We start from the raw sequence: 22,335 nt of genomic DNA on the forward strand, positions 1-22,335 counted from the left end.
CGCGTGGTGAATTTTTGAATGGGCTTTTCCATCCTTGCAGTCCATCAGTTTGGTTTAGGCTTTTTCAGTTCAGCCTAATTTGGAGTTTAATTTGCTTTAATTATAGAAAATTAAGAAAAAAGTTTTCTTCTTTAAGTTTTTTAGATTAATAACGACAAATAAAGAAGAAAATAAATCAGCCAAGTCACACAACTAAAGACATCACAATTTTTTCCTTTCTTTTTTGAGCGCTAGAGTAATAATCAATTAATTGAGGGAAGCTAACTTGAAAACTGAACAAAAATACACAAATTAATACATCTTTGAGAATTTATATAATGGATGGATCCATCTGCCAGGTACTAGAAATTAATATCAAAGTTGCTAATATATATAGTGTTTTGAGATTTAGTTACTCATAAACTTTAATCTTACATTTATTTATAAAATTTAACTAGTTAAGATTTATTTAAAGAATCATTTATTCTAACGACAATAATTCAATATAACTTAAAAAAAGGTTCCATTTCTTTTTTAACAAAGTAATTGAAATTGAAGACATAAATACAATATTCTTGCATGCCTATTATTACAAATTAACATTGGTGTTAAGGTTATTAATCATATCAAATATATAAAGTTTTTTTTAATAATTAAAAGAAAAGAAATTCGAATTCTATTCTTTAAATAAAAAATCACGTATCAATTAGTGAAGCAAATGCTCGAGTGCACATCAAATATATAAGTTAATTAAGTATACATTAGTTCTCTTATACTTGCATTTTTTTAAACAAATTTCATGTCAATTGAAACAATGATTAACAGAAGGAATTTTATCTTTTAAAAGATATATGAGTCACATGAAATTAATTGGCCAAAAAAAGTAGGAAATTGAAGATTTCTTAAATTCTTCATAAAAAATTATATTAAAGTCATTGCAAATAAATTAAAAATACATATTCGAACATTTGATTTGATGGAGACATAATTTAAAAAAAAATTTCAATATGTTTTATTAAACATAAAAAATAAATTAAAAGTACAAAAATAATATATTAGTACGAGTGAAAAGGGATTTTTTATATATAGTTGTTTTACATAAAGTACTCAACTTTTAAGGTCTTTTTATTTTTGGAAATGGGTGAGGTTAAAAGAATGATTTAGATGGGATTTTCTATACATAATTAGTCACTAATTATTTTCTAGCACGTCAATATCTTGGATTAAAAAATACCGACCCTTGACTTCGAATATTTCGAAACTCCTTGACATAATCACAACCACCGAAGTCATAACGTAGCCAGACAACACGAAGTCACGAATCAAGGCTGTCCAGTCCCCAAAGGTGCTACTATTACTTGATTATTCGCACTTTGCATTAATTCTCAAACACACTACCCAAAAATATCAAAATGTTTTCAAAATTCCAAAAGGCCACAGATAAGGCCATGGTATTTCTACAAAACAGAGCGCTTTCCACTCTTTATATTCCCAAGCAGAAACTACATATGGCTATGAACACAACTTCTCCTAAAGTGCAGCTTCTCTTTGATCTCTGCAAAAACACTTTTACACCATCAGGGTTGCCTTCTGCTTCTCCCCAACCCATCCGCAAACTCTGCTCTCTTCTGGGTAATTTTCACTATTTCCCTTTTTGATTTCCCTTCATAAAGTTTTGCATGTCAAGTTTGGGTTCAATTCTGCATTTGGGTTTTGCTTGACGTGATGTTTCATGTAAAGGTTTTGATTGGTTAATGATTAGGGGACTTCGAATGGAAAAAATTTGAATCTTGTGAATTTTCGAATTGTGGTGGATGCTTTGTGTACTTGTTTTTTCACTTATATCTTTAGCTGTAAATTGCCCTTTTTCTTTTGGCAGCTTATATGAAGGTTGAAAATGTGGGTTGTAATTTGATGAAACTATTGCTTGGTATGTGGTATAATGTCCTTTACTTGATGTTTCAATGAAAAAATTAGTCTTTTTTTTTTTTTCTCTAAAGCCACTCTTCTGAGGTTCTGGATTGATGTGACCCAAGTGCTTATATCAGACAAAGCAAGTTTTCTGGGAAAAAAATTATAGGTCTTTTTCTTTCAATATATTTTGTTTAAATAAAAGAAACTCATGCTCATTTTTTGTTTATTATTTATTAATAAGATAGAACTCGGGTATGTGGTTTAGTGACATTGAATAAGGTGGTCTTTAAGGGGGGAAAGATGTGTTCTTTGTTTGCATTAATGCAGCCAGATGAGCTGTGTAATTTGACAGGATATGAATCCTTATCCCGTTTACTACGTCATAATGGCTGTGCAGAGTGCAGCTTTCTTGAGCACAACTTACTACAATGATTGTTGAATAGAATTTTAATTTTTGTTGAGTTGGCAGTCCTTGATGGTAACAACCTTCACTCACTTAACCATGTAAATTGTGATGTGGACATGTTGCCGTGAGAGATTTTTTAACCTATGAACGTACTGGCTATGCCTATTTGTCAAGTGAAATGTTACTGGTTTTATTTTTCAATTAGTATAGGCTTTAGTTTATTTAGGAGCTCTTGCCCAGTTCAGTGGCAGCATTCTTCATTCACTAGCTTTAGAGCATGGGTTCAACTTCTGATAGTTTCCAATTTATACAGAGATGCTAAAGTGTAGGGCTATTCTAAGTTCACTCTTTCCTGGAGCTTATGTTGAGCTAGGTTTGTCTTGCTGTAATCCAAATTAGCAACATAGTAATTGAGAAATAATGTTTTATAAATGAATTATGCTATTTACTTTAATCAATTTTCAAATAACTACTAAAAGTGATGTTAGACATCTTATCAGGTTTTTGTGCTTATCCATTTTGGAATTTTTGTTATGCTTTGAGGTGCTTTATAGGAAGAGTATTACCATGTTAGAAATGTTAGAAAACTGCTGTTTCCAGTTAGCAGTGAGGTCGATGTAATTGCAAATTGACAAATATGAGGAAGGGCTGAGCTGTTATCCAGTATATAATTAATTTGGACTTGAATTTCTCCAAATGTGTTGATTTATGATGAAGTCAAAATGGGATTGGATCATATTATCCAACAGGTAATTAGCATTTCCAAAGTTATGAATTTTTGTTAACAATTCTAATTGGATTGCAACTTTTAAGGAATGATAATTTTTATTAATATCGTCATTACCAGATGCTTTTAGTCCTTTGCTACTTAATAGCTGAAAAACTGAAACACAAAGCATTTTTTTATTCACAGGAGTCAATAGTTTGTGATATATGCTACTTTTGTTTCCTGTTACATCACTCATATATACCATTTTACAGACACATTTGGGCCTGCTGATATTGGTCTTAAAGAGGAAAGTCCAGATGATGATCGAGGGCATGGATTTTTTGGACTGAATAGAGTGGCTCGATGGGCTCAACCAATAACATTTTTGGATATTTACGAATGTGATAGTTTTACGGTGAGCCCTATTATTAAATCTAATTTATACTTATGATTCCATGCTCCTCTCTTTAGAGTTTCATATGATCAATTCCCGTTGGAATAATTTTATATGTTCAGTGTTTACCATTTTAAGGCTATATGCAGATTTCTGTTGTGTCCATGAGCTTTTAATTCATCTGTTTCCATCATCATTGGTTACCTAGATCCAAAAGTTTAAAACTGTTTTTTCTTTTTTTTTTTTCCCTTTTCTATGAGTGGCCCTAGGCCTCTTTTGATGGTATTGATCATCCTACACCTCTAGTCCCTGCCTTTGAGCATCTGTGAACTCTGGTTAATTTAAAATCTGGCCAAAAAATTCACCCTCTTAAGGATGTAGTACTTTATTCCTAGTGATGGAACAAATGATGTTCTATGCAGATGTGTGTATTCTGCTTTCCTACTTCATCGGTTATTCCACTACATGACCATCCTGGGATGACTGTATTCAGCAAAGTTCTTTATGGCTCTATGCATGTGAAAGCTTATGACTGGGTTGAGCCTGTATGTATTAAGGAAAGCAGGGAGCCAGGTTATCCGCAAGGTTTGATTTTAATATACTTTCTATACATGACAGTTAATCTGACTTGCTGGCAATGAAGGGTAATGTTAGCTTTGGTTATTTTGAATAAATCTCCCATCACAACTACCAACCTTCATGAACTTCGTGGAAATGGAACATACAAAAATATTTATACCAGGGGATGGTAACTTGATCTCTGCAATAACTAGTGGTTGCTCTAATCAATCTCCAAATTTTTGTTTTTCTTTTTTTGATTTTCCTTTCTCAAATTCAGCTATGATATATAAAGGATGGAGATAAAGCTATGTTGTGTTTTCCTTTACTAGTATAATCAGCACTTCTTACCATTAGATTTGAACTACATTTTGTTCTAACCAGATGAAACTGTAAGTGTGCCTTTATCAGCACCGCACAATCCCAACATTTTTTTACTTTACCATTACCTTCTAGTGGCATTGTCTTCGAAGAGACAGATGATAAGGCTCGGTTGATATAAGAATGCCAGCAGCCATGCATTTCATTTACCTTTTTTCCCCAGGGCCATAAGAGTTTTTCAAATGTTTTTTAGACAGGATACTACTAGATAGCACATAACAAAAGTTCAATATCAATCATTTATACTCATTTGTAGGTATGCTTACATTTTTTTAAAAAAACTTTGGTACAAGAGTGACTACTACAACTCGAACCTAGGATCTCTATCCATATCCCACCCTATCCTTACCCCTTGAGCAAGCCCAAGGGGTATTTGTTGGTACTTACTGATTGTTGATAACTTGTTATAAAGTAATCCATAGATCTTATGATTTCATTTCTCAACTAATTGACCTGGGTTCTAAAGAAAGGGGGCTAATAAAGCAGCCATTTTATGGGTTAATAAATGGGCTAGGTTAGATGCCATTGGTCTCACCAGTCGCCATGATATTGACTGCACTAGGCCAATCCTCTGTCAGTTGGACGGTGATTGCTACATAGCCTGGTGATTTGCTTCCCTTAAAAATTTGTGGTCTTTGGTTTAAGTTTGACATGTTGATGGGATAAAAGAGAGCCTCCTATTAGGAGAGCAAACAAATACCAAGAAAAAAAATCAATTGTAAATCCCTATATAATAATAAACCATTGAATGTCATTCCAAATCTACATTAAAACTAAAAGGACTATGGGATTACCTTAAACAACATTCCCAATGGGCTTGGCTTCTCCACATTCTATTCGTATTGTAGCCCCTTCCCACTTCATTTTTGCCTTCATCATATTGTGCTTCTGTGGGAGAGATAGACCATTCTCTCTCTCTCTCTCTTGGGACAAGTAGTTCCTTTTTGAAGTTGGTAGAGAATATGATGCTTGATGGTTTTTTATTGATTCATGTCACCTCAATATGATTTTGTTTCTTTTAGGACAGAAACTTAATACAGAATATCTTTTTGGCAGTAAGGTTAGCCAGGTTGGCGGTTGATAAAGTTTCTACTGCACCATGTGGGACCTCTGTTTTGTACCCAAAAACTGGGGGGAATTTGCATTGTTTTACTGCAGTCACCCCTTGTGCTGTGCTTGATGTACTTGCTCCTCCTTATAGAGAAGATATAGGTCGTAAATGCACTTACTACATTGACTACCCATATTCCACCTTTGGTAAGTTAATCTTTGGTTACTGCACAATTTTTTCTCCTGTTGTCCTATGTTTCTTCATGGTATTGTTTAGCATATTTACCCTATGACCACCTTCTGCAAAGTTGTCAATTGTTAAAGAAACATATCACTGATTCTGCAGGAAATGGAACTGAGATAAGCAATGGAAAGGAAGAGGACTATGCATGGCTTGCAGAGATAGAAACACCAGATGATCTATATATGCGCGAGGGAGTATATGTTGGCCCAGCTATTCAGGTTTAGCTCTTGATATTGCTCTTTGGCATGATTTGTAGTGAATACCATGTTTGCTTATTCCTTTGTCTTGATCAATGTAAGCTTGAGAACGTTTTCATGACAGTTGATCATTATGGCCTTACCATATACAAATGAGAGTACTGATTCTATAAGCTCGATACATGGCTTTGCTCTTTGATGAGCAGAATACATATACTTGAAACCAAAAATGTTACATAAAATCATATAATCTGAAGTTTATAGTAGGTTGAATGTCCCTAAGTTTTTTGGTTACAGCAGTCTGGTCAATATAATTGGAAGCGTTTTTGTAATTCTATCCTAAGTACTTGGACTCTATTGCTGCGTGGTCTTTAATCAGAGAGTGATGGGTTAGCGTAAGAGGAATTGGGCAACTTTAGCATTATCCTTGACTGAGAAGATTCATAACTCTGCGAACAAAACTGTGTAACAAGCCTCAACCTTTTACAATCTAGTTAACTAAGTTGGAGCTTTGGGCAAAAGAAGATTATAAAAAAAAGACCCCAAAATGACATATATTTCATAGAGTAAGTCTGGTAAGAAAACAACTTTTCATTACAAGGCTTAGCAACATTACAGATGGTAGTGACCCGAATCAATGAAACACATTTAATCAAGTTCCTTTTGCACTCTAAACATAAACTTAAAGCAAAACTTGATTATTCAGATCCCAGAAATTGGAAACAACATAACATTTGATTATCCTAGTTGATCAAATTCGGTTTTTTCTTGAGGAGCTCATAGGGTCCCTGAAAAATTTCTTTAGGCCGCCTCAGTTCACTACAGCTCATAAAAACGTTTCTTGACACTAATTTAATGCAGAAATTTGTTCCAATAAGTTTCTCTAAGGAGATCTGAAAGCTTCACCAGCATAGCGAACATTTCCAAGTTCCTCTTCAATGCGAAGGAGCTGCAACCAGATTGGGGGAAAGTGAGATTATTCCTTCAAAACTAATTAACAATCACGGAAAGAGTAATGAGAGAGAGACAGGTAATCCCCATCAAAGTGATAAACCAATTAACAACAACATAATCCAGTGAACCAGGAATGGAGAGAGAGAGAGAGAGAGAGAGAGGGGGGGGGGGGGGGGGGTGTATGGAAAGCCATCCCTATGAGTTAAAGTGCAATCGTTCACAAACTTTTAACCATCTGTTTTCTTAGGCCAAATGCAGCTATGAAAGAAATAATCTCTGCCAAACCAAATCCATTTTAGATCAAATGGTCAGGAGATTATACAGTGCTCCCATCATCAATTTGGATCAACTAGAATGTTGGCAATATTCTCAGCCAAAAGAATTCAACTTATTTTGTGCAACACTGCAATGCTACAGTGTTATTAATATTAACTATAGTAGTTGTTAGTCTCTAGTGCAGGGTCATATCCCAAGGTCTGAATCCATTTTCTTCCCCTGGTCTTGTTCAATTATACAAAATCATTCAGCTCTCTGTTAGTCTATAAGATCCATGTCACAAAAGAGTGTGCCATAGGTATAAGAGTACACTAGATGAATAGAGGAGAAGAAAAGCTCCCAGATTACCTGATTGTATTTGGCCAATCTCTCACTTCTACAAGGAGCTCCAGTCTTGATCTATACAAAAGAACAACAATCATCACCTTCTAGCATTGAAAAAATAAAAGAATGCATTGCTGATAAAATGCTATTAGAGATTAAGGATTTCAAAGGATGTACCTGGCCGCTAGCCAAACCAACAGAAAGGTCAGCAATAAAGTTGTCCTCTGTTTCACCACTTCGGTGGCTGACCATCACTCCCCATCCTGCAGCTTTTGAGTCAAGTGCTGCTTGAATGGATTCAGTTACTGTGCCAATCTGGTTAACCTGTGATATATAGTAACAAAGAATGAGCTATGGCATATCTCCTCTTACATTAATACAAGCAAGGAAAAAACATTGTATGTTTGAATAGCAATCCCATGTAATCAACCAGGTGATAATGATCATGTACACTAATTAATTTACAAATGGGGGAAGAAGAAAAGTGAAGGGGAAGGGGAAGAGCAAAGAAAGAAACACTGCAACATGCACTATCTTTTCATGTACATTAATTTTCTGATGAAAAGAAAAATTTTTCAATTCTGTCAAAGAAGTCCCATTAAGAACCACTACCCTCTAAGCAGTCAAAGATGTTGGTCATAAATGATCTGATTACAATTAATGCACTCTGTATATTTTGTTTCTAATAGAATTTCACTAAATGGCATACCATCCCCTGCAACATGATAGAATTTTCGTTCATGGAACTCCAATGATCCAGTAAGATTAAACCCCTCAAGACATTGTATAGTACATTTGCAATTACCACAGCCTGCTACTACGTACTATATAGTGCAGCCAATTTTCTCCCAGTAAGTACAAGGTCATACCATATAGAGGTTGGACAGTTAGAATCTATGAGATATAGAAAATTATCATATAGTAATTTCAATTCTATTTATTAGTCACATCTTGATTTCAATAGCATATTCTTCAGTTAAATTCTATCAATAAAAATAACAATTACAAAGCATGCCACACTGATCCTCATTGTTAGGTTCTATTCTAATGAATATCAAATTGTTCAGTGGGCCAGAATAGCAGAACTGGACAAGGAAGAATTGTGTTAAAAGAACTAAGAGAAAATCCCGAGAAAGGATTGGATTGTGCTAGCATAGATGTTTACCTTAAGAAGCAAGGCATTGCAAGCCTTCTTTTGAATGGCTTCAGCTATTCTCTTTGGATTTGTGACTAACAAATCATCTCCAACAAGTTGGATATCGACAGAAGACTGTAGTGAAGACCATGAGCTCCAGTCATCTTGGTCAAATGGATCTTCAATAGACACGATAGGGAAGTCTTTGACAAACTCTTTGTAGAGTTCACCCAAGCTCTGAGCTGAGCGCACATAAGCTCCATCATTTGGTTGTTTCTTAAAGTTCAGGTCATATTTTCCATCCTTGGTGAAAAACTCTGAAGCTGCAACGTCCATTCCTATTTTGATCTGCAATTTTCAAATTTTTTTCAGGTCACTGTTAGCAGATGGCAAAACTATAAAAATAGAAAAGAACAATATTTTATCTCCTACCTTCCCAGTGTAACCAGCCTTCTGAATTGCATCCATTAGCAAAACCAATCCCTCCCTGTTGTCCTGAACATTAGGAGCAAATCCCCCTTCATCTCCAACATTACAAGCATCTTGTCCATATTTTGCTTTGATAATACCCTTTAGTGTGTGATAAACTGTATCCTCAAAAAGAAGAAAGTATTATCCACTTATGCAAAGACAGATTTTTTAATATGCTGAAGAAAATTCCAAGGTACAAATAAATGGCCATAAATCTAGAAATGGTAGAAATTTATTACAATTTCAAACTAATTGCAGTGAACATGAGTTCGGAAACCTAAAACATAATCCTATATGTGCAAAATAAGAGTCGAACTTGACATCCAAGTCCATATAAAATGAACAAAAGATTATCTAATGAAAGATAACTACATCAACAGACTAGCATAGATAAAGAGTTACTCAGCTAACCTTCACTTCCCATGCGAAGCGCCTCAGCAAAGGAGGTTGCACCAACTGGTAGTATCATAAATTCTTGCATAGCCAAATTATTTCCAGCATGACTTCCTCCATTGATTACATTAAATGCTGGAACCGGCATAACAAGCTCCTTTGTTCCTGATAATTCCTGAATATGCTTGTACAATGGCATCCCTTTAGCCCCGGCACCTGCTCTGCATACGCTCAATGACACTCCCAATATTGCATTAGCTCCAAGTTTTGACTTGTTTGGGGTCCCATCAATTTCCAGCATAACAGCATCTACATCCGCTTGATTTCTTTCCAAAGAGAAAGGCATTAACTTCAGTACTTAGAAAAACGAGGTTATTAAAGACATAAATCAAAGTCATTTATTCAGCTTATTACTTTTTCTATATGCATATTTTGCTTCTAAGAAAAGTATTAATTTTACCTAACATCAACGCCAATAAGCTTAGGACCCAAAACTTCATTGATGTTTTTAACGGCAAAGAGCACACCTTTGCCGCCATAGACGCTCTTGTCACCGTCTCTGAGCTCCAGCGCCTCATAGATCCCGGTAGAGGCGCCGCTAGGGACGGCTGATCGATAACGATCATCGGTGATCAAATCAACCTCGATCGTCGGATTGCCCCTGCTGTCAATAATCTGCCTAGCTTTGACTGATTTGACCTTGCATTCCTTTGACGCCGTCACAGTAACAGACGGGGCGGCTTTTACGGAGCACTGGATAGAAGCGGGCCGGTATTTTCGGAAAGGGTTAGCCACTGGGGCGGAAAATGCGGAAAGTTGCGAAAGAGAAGGCGGGGAAAGGAACGGTTTTTGAAGGAGATTAGTTTGGGTCGGTAAGGCCATGTTTGGTTAGAAGAGTGAAGCTAGGGGAAGGGGGAGTGTTTGGAAAGAAGGAAGTAAAGTGAAGGAAAGTTAGGGTTGAGAAGGGAATAGTAAATAGGGAAGGAAGGAACGTGGAGAAATCCGTCAAGTGGCGATGAAAGCAAGACAGTAGATAGCATGCAACTGTGCTCTGAGTAGGAGTTGCTTTACTTTTTCATTTTTTAATTTAAAATTAAAAAAAAAATGGTGAATAAAAATGTGTTTTTGTCTTGGTGGTTGGTGAAGGCAGACAGGGAACACGCTGAGACTTCGAGGTTAGTTACACTCGAAAATACTAGTTAGGTGTCAAGTGTGCATGAGGTTCAACTCTGTTCATAAGATTGTGGGTCCCGATCAGCGGTGGAAAATAGAAACGTGCAGCGGCCTTTTGGTTTATTCCCTTTTGGGTCTGTCTTTAGAGAACAGGAATGGGCTAAACACAAACCAAAGATGTTGTAGATGGCAACCAGGCAGTTCATCCTTTAGCTCTGTCCGGATATGGAAAACGACAATAGTAACTAAATTCGATCTTGTCTCAAACGTTCTGTGAGCGTCAATTTCTCTACAATTTGATCCGAGGAACGACCTCTCCAACTATCAAAACTTATAATTCCCTTTTCCTTGTATGTCATTACCAATGAAATTAAGAGATCCATACTACTCTTAGCAATGAAAATGAATACTAGATGTGGGATATATAACGATATCTCACAAGTTTTGGTTCCCTAAAAATAATTAATTAAGAAATGAACTACTAATTATTTATGATTATGATAATTCCATGTCAAGTCTTTCTTCTTGTTATTTTTATGAGGCAGAGGAGCCATCGACAGTATTAATTCCAGCATTATTCTTGTGATACGCGTTTTTATAAACGTCCAAGGTGTTAGAAGAGAGAGAGAGAGAGAGAGAGTAAATCTCATTGAATGTTCCATCCTTTATATTATGGATAACACATTGACCGGATCCAAATCGGAGAGCAGCAGCGGAGTGCCTGCTAACACATTGACCAGATCCAAATCGGAGAGCAGCAGCGGAGTGCCTGCCTATATTTGCAAATGAACCCCATAAAAGAGTAATCATTGCTGCTCAAATGCGAACCTGTCCATCACCTCAAGCCGCATGCGGCCGAGCTGAAATAGCATCCTCTGCCTGAACAACAACATAGAGAAGAAGCTTTCATGATTATATATAAGAAACCTACTTTTGCTGTGATTTTGATTTTCTTTGGTTTATAGAAGCGGTTACTGTTTTCCTCAAAAAACAAAAAAAAACTCATATTACCTGTATTTTGCTTCAATTATAGCTCCCACTGTAACAACACAGAGGAGAGAAACTAATTTCTTTCCATTTTTTTTTCTCCGTATATATGTAGCTAAAATCCTTCACCAAAGAAGCGTTGAACAAAAAAAAGAAGAGAAGAACCCAATAATGGTTCGCATTAGCAACGCCGTTTTCACCTTTATAAACATCTTCCCTTTCTTTCTAGGCGTCGTTGCCGTTGTTGCCTCCATCCACTTTCGCTTGCATGGCGGCAGCGTTTGCCAAAACGCCCTCCAAAACCCTTTACTGATAATAGGCCTCGTTTTATTCGCTGTATCGTTGCTAGCCTTTATTGGTTCTTGTTGCAGTAATGCCAATTCTGTCTTAACTGTTTACTCCATTTTGATGGTTCTGGTGATATTGGCTTTAACCGGTTTCACGCTTTTCGCGGTGGTGGTCACTAACAAGGGCGTGGCCAGGAGGATTTCCGGGCTAGGGTTCAGCGAGTACCGGCTCGGGGATTATTCGGGTTGGTTGCGTGACAACTTCGTGAACCACAATAACTGGGATCACACCCGGAGTTGTTTGATTGATTCCCATGTTTGTACGACTCTCCACAGCGGGGCAACCTTCTCGGATTTTATCAAGCAAAAGTTGTCCTCAATACAGGTATTTGAATTTTCTTGCCTCACATTAATCTTTCAATTCATTTCCTTTTTGAAACTTAAAATCTGATTATGTTTTAATCGTTAGGATGCCTCTGAAAATTTCAAATTAATCTTCTTTGTTTCTTCCTGTGTTTTTTTGAAAGTCCGGTTGCTGTAAGCCACCAATGTACTGCAAGTTTGTGTACAAGAACGCGACGTTCTGGATAATGCAGAAATCAGGGCCGGACGTGGAAGACAACGACTGCAGGGCATGGAGCAATGACCAACGGAAGCTGTGCTACAATTGCAAGTCTTGCAAGGGAGGTGTTTTGGCCAACATAAGGAAAGAGTGGAGACTTTTGGCTATTCTTAACATATGCATCCTTATATTAGTCCTCATCACCTTCAACATTGGTTGCAGCATTAGAAAAAACAGGAAAGCTGATGAGAAAAACTACACCGCTGCTTAGATAAATATAGAGCTTATCCTCTGAGTTTTCATCATTTTCCTCTTCATTTTTGCTTTCAATTTTGTTAAACCTCAGTAGGTCTAGAAACCCAGTCCTGAAATGGTGGACAAGTTAGACATCATCATTAGGTCTAGTATCTGAATTATAGCACATAGTTAATGTAGAGCTCCGAGTTCAATTCATTTGAAATTATCTTCAAATTTCCTTTATTTATTCTAGATTTTTTGTAAATAAAGAACCCCACATTAAAATATTAACTCTTTTATTTAAAAAAAAAATCATTAATTTATTGCTTAGATTTTTTTTTAAAAGAAGTCAAGTTATATATTAATCATTGAGGTACACTTATACCCATTATATCATATATCAATAAATCTCTAACATCTTAAAGGGATTAGAGTGTGTTACGAATTTTTCTTGTTTCATGGAGGTTTTATTTGTCATATACTCAGCTATTTTATAACCTTTCTTGAAAACATGACGTGTAACCACTGTCCATTGAGGTATCACTTGAATCAAATCTGCATTCGAGCAAGGATGAGATAAAGAAGTAGTTATAGCTTTGACAACTATCTTAGTATCAACTTGAGAGTCAACCTTTGTAAACACCCTATATGCTGGTCCCAGTTGAAATGCGAAGCCTCCTTTCCAGTCACCTTGCCTATCTTTAAGGCGCCACCCGCTGCTGATTTATGTAAAGAACGATTAGAAGCTCCGTCAACATTTAGAGCGATCCAATCGACCGCAGGTAAAAGCCAACCGATCAGTCGTTCCTCTTTGGGCAAATTTCCTCCCAAAGGATTATCCATACTAGCTGAATGGGAATGTTGTGCCCAGCTTTGAATTAAAACCAATCGGCACTCTGTAGGAATATTTTTATATTCATTTTCAAAGATGAAATAGTTCCTCCATTTCCAAAGGAGCCAACATATGTTATGCCAAAAACCATATTCCATGGAGCACCGTTTACCATGACTTTGTTATTGCTCAGATTATGGGACAGCCAATCTAATAAGGAGTTTACCTAAAACATACCTTGTAGATTTTGTGGAACCAGTCTAAGCCACTGTACATTAGGAGTGGGACAATCTCTCAAAGGATGCAACAAAGATTCCTCCTCTACTTAGCACTTTGGGCATGTGGCTCAACCAAACATTTCCTTCGAACTCTCTCTATATTTGTTAGAAGCTTATTGTGCAGGCAATGAAATATGAAAGTACGACCTGGTTCAGGACCATTCCACTTCCATGCCAGGTTCCAATGCCACTATTTGTTTATGCATTAATCTATGCCTGCCTTGTAAGGCCTCATGCGCTGAGGAGACTGTAAATAAACTCGAGGAGGATGGCGCCTAGTATGGTTTTCGGATAGCAGATTGAGCTCCTCAGGTGGTAATAAATTCACCACCCTGTCCATGTTCCAAACTCCATTCGAAAGAATAAACTCTCTAACACAACTATTATCCTCAATAGAGATTTCAGTAGAACGAGCTGCTTCGACTAAGGGACGATCATATAGCCACCTGTCTATCCAAAACCTTGTCGAAACACCATTTTGTTTGAATTTAGGCCAAAACCGACTAATTGCAGTTCAAAACCATCTCTAATAATATCGCATGACGTATTAATGGTTGAAGCAAAGCTTAGGATGGTATTTTTGCGCCCCTCTATTGTGACCAATTTCTCTTCAAAAATAAAAGAATTCCTCCACTTCCATAAATACCAGCAACTTATCCCAAAGATGATATCCCAAGGGATTTCATTCACCACTACGTTACAGTGAGATAAATTGAAGGAAAGCCAATCAACTAAGCTTGATTCATAGAAATGTCTATGATTTCCTTGAGGTAGAAGTCGCAGCCAAATGGCATGCAGTAGCAAATGGGCAATCTCGCAAAACATGAATTACAAACTCACCTTTTTGTCTACATAGCACACATCTCGAGTCATTTTATTCTCACAAAATAATCATTTTATCACGTGCATAAAATTAATTAAACTATATATCATACATTATGAGAAAGAGAATTTATCATTATATTAATTTAAATAAAAAATGTAAAAAAATATTTTTTAAAAGATATATATTGAATTATGAACAGTTATAAATCACAAGGGATTTAATTTATCCAAAAATTATGTTTATCTTTTTTTAAAAAATAAAGTTTTATCCAAACATATTGTTTCTATCCTTAACTTGAGAAAGATCACAAGTTTTGGTACATAGGTTCAATGTCTTGTACAGTAACAAGGCAGTCAGTTTAAAGTATATAGACATGAAATCAGGATTAAAAACTCATGCTAGCAGAAATAGTAGGATTGGATTAGGCTGGATTGCCTACCATTTTTGAAGTTCACTGATATTTACATCAAGGATTGCCTACTATTTTCGAAGCTCACTGACATTTACATCAAAGGAATATCCTTACTGCGTAGGATATAATCATCATCTACTTCTGCATAGAATATAATCATATACTTCTTTTTTTTTAGTGTGACGCCCCAGGTGAAATTAAAATATATATCAAACTTTTTTTACTTGTGCTTCTATTATTTATATATTTTGGTAGAAAATTTTGTTTTAAACATTAATACTAAACTTCCTACTATATATTAATAAACCTGAATAGAAAACAAAAAAAAAATCCAAAATTTCAACTCAATTAAGTCAAAATCAAACTGTCCCACCGCACGCAAAGGCCACCATTACTCACGTCGTTTCCAAACGCCTTCAAGGGTGAAAATCGTACATTTCTCACTAAATCGCATGATGTGCATGTTCCGGGCTTCCGCCACCTGGCAAAATCCCGACTTCAACAGACCCCACGAGATAAGAGATTACAAATCCTCCTAATTAGAATAAAACCGTAGAGTTCATTTCAAATTAGAAGATTAGTTTTATAAATGATTAACTTTAAAAATTTTGTATATAAGTTTAAAATCGTAGAAGACTTAAGCTGTTTTCATTATTTTAAGTTATATTTGTATGTTGTATGCAATGTTTATAACTTTTTTTTTTAATTTTTTAAAACTTGTTTAGAATAATGTATAAATGTTCTTAATTTATTTTTATTATTTGTTTTGTGGTTCAAAGAAAGGGAAGGAAATAATGGAAGGAAGAAAAAAAACTCTAAAAAGAGAGGAAGAAAGGGAGGAGGGGCACGTGAGATTTTAATTAAAAGAAACGGTCTTTGTTTTTAAAGAAAAATCTTGGAAATTGAGTAAAAAGAAAAAGAAATAAAATTGATTAAACTATTATTTTAAAATTAAAAAAAAATATTCAAACTATTTACGAGAAATGATTTTAAGATATAGATTTATTAAAAAGCATAGGAGAAAAATGTTAAAATATAAAAAAGGACACAGATACATGTTTTTCATTTAAGAGATAGTAAAATATAAAAAAAAAAGCAGCTAAGAGATATAAAATGACTATAATACCCTGTAAGTGAGTTATTATCTTTTAAATTGAAAAAAAAGAAAAACTGTTTTACAGACGTAACCACAAGAAACCAGAACAGAGATTTCCCTTTCTTCGCTGGTTGTTTCGATTTCTCTTTAGTATCAAAGAAACGGAAACATAACAGAACCGAAACCAAAACCCAAAACCAAATCCAATAGTTTCTTCTTCGTTTGTTTTGAAAGCAAACCTTTTGGAAATTCCCAGAAAATTAGAAAAAGAGAAGCCATTAATTGTTACTGCAATAACAATAATGGTTCGTGTTAGCAACTTCATCGTAGGGTTCGTGAACGTCTTGTTGCTGTTTCTAGGACTCGTTTCCTTGTCCTTTGGGGTTTACTTCGTCGTCCACGGGAGCAGTCATTGCGAGAAAGTTTTAACGGATCCGTTGCTTATACTGGGTGGCTTTCTGGTCGTGGTTTCTTTGCTGGGGTTGATCGGTTCTCTTTGCAAGAACAACTTTTGCATGTTTATTTACTTGGCCGTCATGTTTTTGCTGATACTTGGTCTCATCGCTTTCACTGTTTTCGTGTTTCTGGTTACCAATCCTGGTGCTGGGAAGGCGTTTTCTGACCGAGGGTATAAGGAGTACAAAACTGGGGATTTCTCTAATTGGTTGCAGAATCATTTTGTTAATGACAAGAACTGGAATCAAATTAGGAGTTGTTTGATTGAGGCCAAGGTTTGCAACAGTGCTGGAAATGATTTTAATTATAATGCCTTGCTTTTTTTCAAGAACACTCTCCCTAGAATACAGGTATTTCTTCTTATTTTTCTTCTGGTTAATTTCTTACTGATAAATTGATTCTTTTTTTTTTTCTTAATTTTTTGAAAAAAAAAAAGTGAGAGTCTCCACTTGCACTAGCATAACTTAGAGAATATCAATATTTCAAAAAATACGTGATAAGTACTAATTCGATTAGAAATATATATATATATATATGTATAATTATCAAATTTAAAATTGTATAGAATGATTTTTTAAATTATATACTGGCGCATCACATTTGTTTTTGAAGTTTTGATTTTGTTGCAATTATCACTTTGATGATTATCAATGGTAAATATTTAAAATTATCATTCTGACGATTATCATGGTGAATATTTAAACTCTATCTATTGAAGTAACTATCCTGTACATAGAGAATAATTTGTCTTTGCTGTGAATTATAGCGTACCATTTCCTGTACTATACTATTTGTGTGATGATTATCAAGGTGAATATTTAAATTCTATTTATTGAAGAAATTACTGTCCAGCACAGAGAATACTTTGTCTTTGCTGTGAATTGTAGCATTCCAACCTGTACGACTATTTGTGCTAAATTTCTCCTTCTTAATTAGGATAATTAGTGGAAAATGGCATTAATTGTGTTTTATTAGTGTGGTCGGTGCTGCCTATGAAAGCACTTAATTAGGACTAAATGCAAATATGATACGTTTTACACAAATTCTCATATTTTCCAGTTCTTTAATCAATTTTTATTGTGATGAATCATATCTGGAATTGTTACAAATTCTAGTAGATTTTTACAAGAGATTAATTTGTTTTTTGTTTGTCATCCAATAAATATATAGCTTTCTTAATTCTCCAGCTCTTAAAAGGACAGTATATAGTACTACATGGAGTGATCTCTTTTCTGATCATCCTTGATATTGAGAAGCAAGAGAGGCTTGTGGATTAGAGTACTTGCTTAATTAGGGTTTCTTTCTTAAAGTTACCTTTCTATTTGGACGTAGCTTCAAGCTTATATATATCGCTTGTTAATTTGTTGTTTTGGAGCAATATTTTGCTTTGGTTCAGTTTATTACGGTAAAAATACTGATTGCCTGTAGTAGAGAGCAAATAGTTTTAAGGGTTCTTTTAGAAAATCTGAAATCTTGTACCTAACAGATACTTATATTGTCCTGCCTGTTGTCGAAAGAGTAGGACTGTAATTCTGCCAATGATGAATTGTATGTTGAAAACCAAGAATTTGAATGCATTTTTTGGGTTTGAATCATCCAGGCAAAGTCAGTTCCATGTTAGCCTACTGCTAGATACCAATAATATTAGACAACAGAAACTTTGGTTTTTAGTTGTTCTGACTTTCTATTATATATGGCTTTAATTATGTGCAGGCTGGCTGCTGCAAGCCACCAACTCCCTGTGCATTCAGTCTGAAGAATGCAACATTCTGGGATGTGCCCAAGTCCGGTCCAGCCACAAAAGACCCTGACTGCTTAACGTGGAGCAACGACCAGCAGAAGCTATGCTTTGACTGCAACTCTTGCAAAGGAGGGGTTCTTGCCAACTTGAGGAAGGAGTGGAGGTCTTTGGCTATCATACACGTCATTCTTCTGGTGGTCCTCATTTTGGTATATTCTATTGGTTGCTGTGCCAGGAGGAGCAATCAGAGATCTAACAAGAAATACATGAGAGGCTTTGCTTGACCTTTCATGCTATACATGTATGTAATTACCGATTTGAACATTCATGTTCTTAATTTATTAGTTGTTTTTGCCTTGGACTTAATAACTTTATTCCAGATTATTGTTCCGTGACAGTGAATTTCTGTTTGTGTTAATTACTCAGTACGGTGTTTATGATTTTTATACTGCTGCTCCAGCGTGTTAGATTTCCTGGATTGGCCTCTTCACATAAATGAGTAGAAAAAGAATCAGGAATAACGTCCTATTCTTAGGATTTTAATCGGGGTGACATCACAATTTCATGTTTGATTTAAAGTATCATTATGTGAATCATCCTTCCCATGATCAATGTGATAATTCCCATTAAAAATTAAAGGTGAGAGGCTAGACTAAAGAGTTATAAATCATACTTCATTATACCATTCATAAATCTATCATTTTTCCTCTTTTTAAGTCCTACATTGTAGGACAATGATCCGTAGTGCATTAGAATTCTCTTAGCCATTGCCAGAAGAAGCGGGAGGAAATGGATCTTAAAAGTTCAAATTATGTAATTAATTTTTGTAATTTATCAAAACAGTTTACATATTTTTTAAAATTGACAATGTTAATTTAATGCATTAAAAATTTTCTAATGCGTATGTTGATATGGTATTTAGTTGTGTTGATGTGATAGGTTTTTTTTGTTAATATAACATTGAATTTTATAAATGACAATGATGATATAACATTTCACAAATGATGTAATAGTAGTATTGACATAACGTGACTAAGCACTGATGTGTATTTTATAAGTGCAAGTATAAAATTATCCCATGTGAGGTAAAAGTTTTAAATAAGATTGGACAAGAAACAAAAAAAAAAATATGAATAGGGTTTTAGGATTTAAGGAAAGAATGTTATGATACAAAGAAAAATTGAATTTCTATGCTCTATAATTTAAAACATTAAAATAATTATGAAATAAATATAAAAATTATATTGTCATTAATAAATTATTATATTCAATGTCATATCACCAAAAAAAATCAAGTCGACATAAATAACAAAAAATTTAAATATGATTAGTAATTGAATTGACATTGTTAACTTCAGAAAGTACAAAAACTTAGTTATTTTATAGAGACTAAATCTACTATTTTATTAAAATATAAAGACTAATTATATAATTTAACAATTGAAAAACAATTTTGTTTTGGTACATATGACCAGAAGGGTCCACAAAAAAAAAAAAGGAAATGGATAATAGAATTTTTTTTTTTGAGTTTATATTTGACCCATATATATGCTTTGAGGTTATCATATAATATCACTTGATTATAAAAAGTAAATTTAAATTTTTAAAGATTTTTAATTATTTTTTTAGTAAATAAAAACATATATATATATTTCTCTCTCTAACTCTCTCTCAACACTTCTTTTGTATTATTTTCAGTCTCTCTCTCTGTCAAAAATCTCGAATCTTTAATATTTTGCTCATCCAATATCTATTCTTTAGATTCCCCTCTGTGTATGGATACAATATCATGAAATCTCCAGAACACAAAAAAACAAACAGAAGAAGAAGAAGAAGAAGAAGAAGAAGAGGAGATCAGATGAGGAGTTGAGATGGACGAAAAAAATAGAAGAATAGAATGCCTTTGAGGTAGTTGGTGAGAGAAAACGAAAGAATTGCTATTATTTGATGATCTTTAGGTGAATAAAATATAAATTCATTTTTCTTTATACAAATGAAAAATTATATTTAGGACAATAATGGTTTGAGAAGAATTATAATTATTAATTATCACTACCGATTAAGAGGAAAAACAATAAATACTATCACTATTAATATTACTAAAAGCATTTATTATTTATTTAAAAGAATAAAAACAACAAATATTAGCTAAAGAAGTGGGAAGACAAAAAAATAAAAAAAAAACACTCTTTGGATAATTTTTTTGTTATTCTTGGAATAGTTCTAGGCATTATTGGAAAATATAACAATTTATAATAGTTTCAAGCATTACTATAAAAAATAAAAATTTTGTAACTTCACATATTTCAAAATTTAAATAATTAGTATTTAAATATTATGTTATTTTTATCATGTTATTATTTATTATTTTAAAAGATAAAATTTGAAAACTTAAAAATGTGCATTAAAAGTAAATTTATTAAAAAAAAGTAAAATATCTTCAATTCTTAACTTTTAATTATAATTTCATGCAGGTCTATTAATTTTCAAAAAAAATAATCTACTTCAAAAGAATATTTTTCACTAGACTCATAAATCCAGCCACTAATTTACCGGTAATATTTTCATTAGTGTGATGTCGTGATAATATTAAAAAAATAATTTTACTTTTTACCAATTTTAAAAATTACAATATTATATAAATTATAATTTTTTATTTTTTATTTTTTTATTAAAAAAAAACTATCCCTACCTATTCCCCTTAGGTTGAGGAGTGCCAAATCCGACTTTGGCCGAATCTCCCTCCCTCGAGTGCTCCCCAACGTGGTGTTCCTTGGAGAGCACCGATTAAGTGGTCTTCCAACATGGTGCTTCTTGGGGAGCACAGATCGAATGTTCCTTGAGAAATCCAACTAAATTTGAGCCAAATCCAACTATGGGGTGACGAGTCGGTATAGGAAATATTACCGACCAATTTAAAAAATAGTAAAAAAAATTTACATTTTAGACATTTCAATTTAAATATTAACACTGTTTAGCTATATGGAGCAAAATGTCTATTGAATCCGTGTGTAGTTATGATTTAAAATTAAAAAAGATAAAGTATTTTAGTTTAAAAAATATTTTCATATAAAAGGATAATATTGATAATTAATACTACATTCTTGATAAAGTACCTTCAAACTAATCTTATCAAGATTTTAATTAACACTGCTCCATATATATCAAATAATGCAATGTTATAATCTCAACAACCATATTCTCAATAATCGCATCTCAAATAAAAAATCAAATTAGGGATGCCAACGGATAGGGTATCCATTAATTTTGAGGTAATCGAACCCTAACTCAATTAAAAATCAAATACCCTAACCTTATTAACTATCCAAATAATTTGAAAATTACTACCCTAACCCTAATACATTTCTACTACCTTATAATTACCCTAACTCGTTTAAATATCCAATTAAATAAAAAAATTATTAAAATCTTCTTCATGGACACCAAATTACCCAATTAACTTTTCTAATCTCATAACTTTTCTTTATATTTATATGTTATATAAATAAAGGTATATATATATATAAACAAAGATTAATATCTTACATTCGAGCATTTGACTCATTGGTTAGTGCGTGATCTCCTGCTTAAAGAGTGAGGTTTGAATCCCCTCTGAATCCCCCTTTTCCCAATTATATAAAAAAAAAAACAAAGATATATATACTGTAATTAATAATTTTATGAGTTATAATTTTTGCAATGTTGATACAAAATAAAAAGTAAATATATTTATATTTAAAGTTCATATATATATATATACACACGCGCGCATACATAAAAAATATTTTAATATATAAAATAATAATTATATTCTTTATAAATTAACACAATATATAAACTATATATATTAAAAGACATTACAAGTTAATTAATAATAATAGTGTCATGAATTAATTTAATTAGTTATAAGAATTTGTTCTTAATTTCATGAAATTAAAAAAAAAAACATTTAGATTTCAAAACTATTCTAATCTCAAAAGCTTTATTTAAGTATATATATATATATTATAAGATTATATAAATAATGATATATATATTATAATTAATAATTTTATAAATCATA

The 22,335-nt window shown here is 33.6% G+C and overlaps 4 protein-coding genes across 4 annotated transcripts; 3 read left to right on the top strand and 1 right to left on the bottom strand.

Moving 5' to 3' along the window:
- Positions 1–1,316: 1,316 nt before the first annotated feature.
- On the top strand, positions 1,317–6,005 carry LOC18604949 (2-aminoethanethiol dioxygenase, putative (DUF1637)). Its single transcript, XM_007037670.3, has 5 exons — positions 1,317–1,611; positions 3,281–3,423; positions 3,825–3,987; positions 5,398–5,598; positions 5,738–6,005. The coding sequence occupies exons 1-5, from the start codon at positions 1,392–1,394 to the stop codon at positions 5,857–5,859; spliced, it is 849 nt and encodes a 282-aa protein (XP_007037732.3). The 5' UTR covers positions 1,317–1,391; the 3' UTR covers positions 5,860–6,005.
- A 400-nt stretch (positions 6,006–6,405) lies between these two features.
- Positions 6,406–10,452, bottom strand: ENO1 (enolase 1). The gene is made up of 7 exons (XM_007037673.3): positions 9,846–10,452; positions 9,404–9,711; positions 8,954–9,108; positions 8,552–8,869; positions 7,564–7,710; positions 7,411–7,461; positions 6,406–6,781 (listed from the first exon to the last, which is right to left on the bottom strand). The coding sequence occupies exons 1-7, from the start codon at positions 10,265–10,267 to the stop codon at positions 6,716–6,718; spliced, it is 1,467 nt and encodes a 488-aa protein (XP_007037735.2). The 5' UTR covers positions 10,268–10,452; the 3' UTR covers positions 6,406–6,715.
- Positions 10,453–11,190: 738 nt separating this feature from the next.
- LOC18604952 (tetraspanin-11-like) lies at positions 11,191–12,865 on the top strand. Its single transcript, XM_007037676.3, has 2 exons — positions 11,191–12,217; positions 12,360–12,865. The coding sequence occupies exons 1-2, from the start codon at positions 11,717–11,719 to the stop codon at positions 12,663–12,665; spliced, it is 807 nt and encodes a 268-aa protein (XP_007037738.1). The 5' UTR covers positions 11,191–11,716; the 3' UTR covers positions 12,666–12,865.
- Positions 12,866–16,182: 3,317 nt separating this feature from the next.
- Positions 16,183–18,626, top strand: LOC18604953 (tetraspanin-8-like). The gene is made up of 2 exons (XM_007037677.3): positions 16,183–16,881; positions 18,245–18,626. Exons 1-2 carry the CDS (start codon positions 16,378–16,380, stop codon positions 18,554–18,556), a joined length of 816 nt encoding a protein of 271 aa, XP_007037739.3. The 5' UTR covers positions 16,183–16,377; the 3' UTR covers positions 18,557–18,626.
- The last annotated feature ends 3,709 nt before the right edge of the window (positions 18,627–22,335 follow it).

The sequence above is a fragment of the Theobroma cacao genome, chromosome 3 (assembly GCF_053813885.1).
Source record: "Theobroma cacao isolate CCN51 chromosome 3, ASM5381388v1, whole genome shotgun sequence".
In the NCBI taxonomy this organism is placed as follows: Eukaryota; Viridiplantae; Streptophyta; class Magnoliopsida; order Malvales; family Malvaceae; genus Theobroma; species Theobroma cacao.

What these genes read in the sequence shown, in the direction of transcription:
- LOC18604949 (XM_007037670.3), top strand. Translation starts at nt 1,392, where the DNA reads ATGTTTTCAAAATTCCAAAAGGCCACAGATAAGGCCATGGTATTTCTA. An exon ending in GGAGCCAGGTTATCCGCAAG is followed by an intron (nt 3,988 to 5,397) that starts GTTTGATTTTAA and finishes TCTTTTTGGCAG; the next exon opens with TAAGGTTAGCCAGGTTGGCG. An exon ending in CTACCCATATTCCACCTTTG is followed by an intron (nt 5,599 to 5,737) that starts GTAAGTTAATCT and finishes CTGATTCTGCAG; the next exon opens with GAAATGGAACTGAGATAAGC.
- ENO1 (XM_007037673.3), bottom strand. Translation starts at nt 10,267, where the DNA reads ATGGCCTTACCGACCCAAACTAATCTCCTTCAAAAACCGTTCCTTTCC. An exon ending in CTTATTGGCGTTGATGTTAG is followed by an intron (nt 9,712 to 9,845) that starts GTAAAATTAATA and finishes CTCTTTGGAAAG; the next exon opens with AAATCAAGCGGATGTAGATG. An exon ending in GCTTCGCATGGGAAGTGAAG is followed by an intron (nt 9,109 to 9,403) that starts GTTAGCTGAGTA and finishes TTGAGGATACAG; the next exon opens with TTTATCACACACTAAAGGGT.
- LOC18604952 (XM_007037676.3), top strand. Translation starts at nt 11,717, where the DNA reads ATGGTTCGCATTAGCAACGCCGTTTTCACCTTTATAAACATCTTCCCT. An exon ending in AAAAGTTGTCCTCAATACAG is followed by an intron (nt 12,218 to 12,359) that starts GTATTTGAATTT and finishes TTTTTTTGAAAG; the next exon opens with TCCGGTTGCTGTAAGCCACC.
- LOC18604953 (XM_007037677.3), top strand. Translation starts at nt 16,378, where the DNA reads ATGGTTCGTGTTAGCAACTTCATCGTAGGGTTCGTGAACGTCTTGTTG. An exon ending in ACACTCTCCCTAGAATACAG is followed by an intron (nt 16,882 to 18,244) that starts GTATTTCTTCTT and finishes AATTATGTGCAG; the next exon opens with GCTGGCTGCTGCAAGCCACC.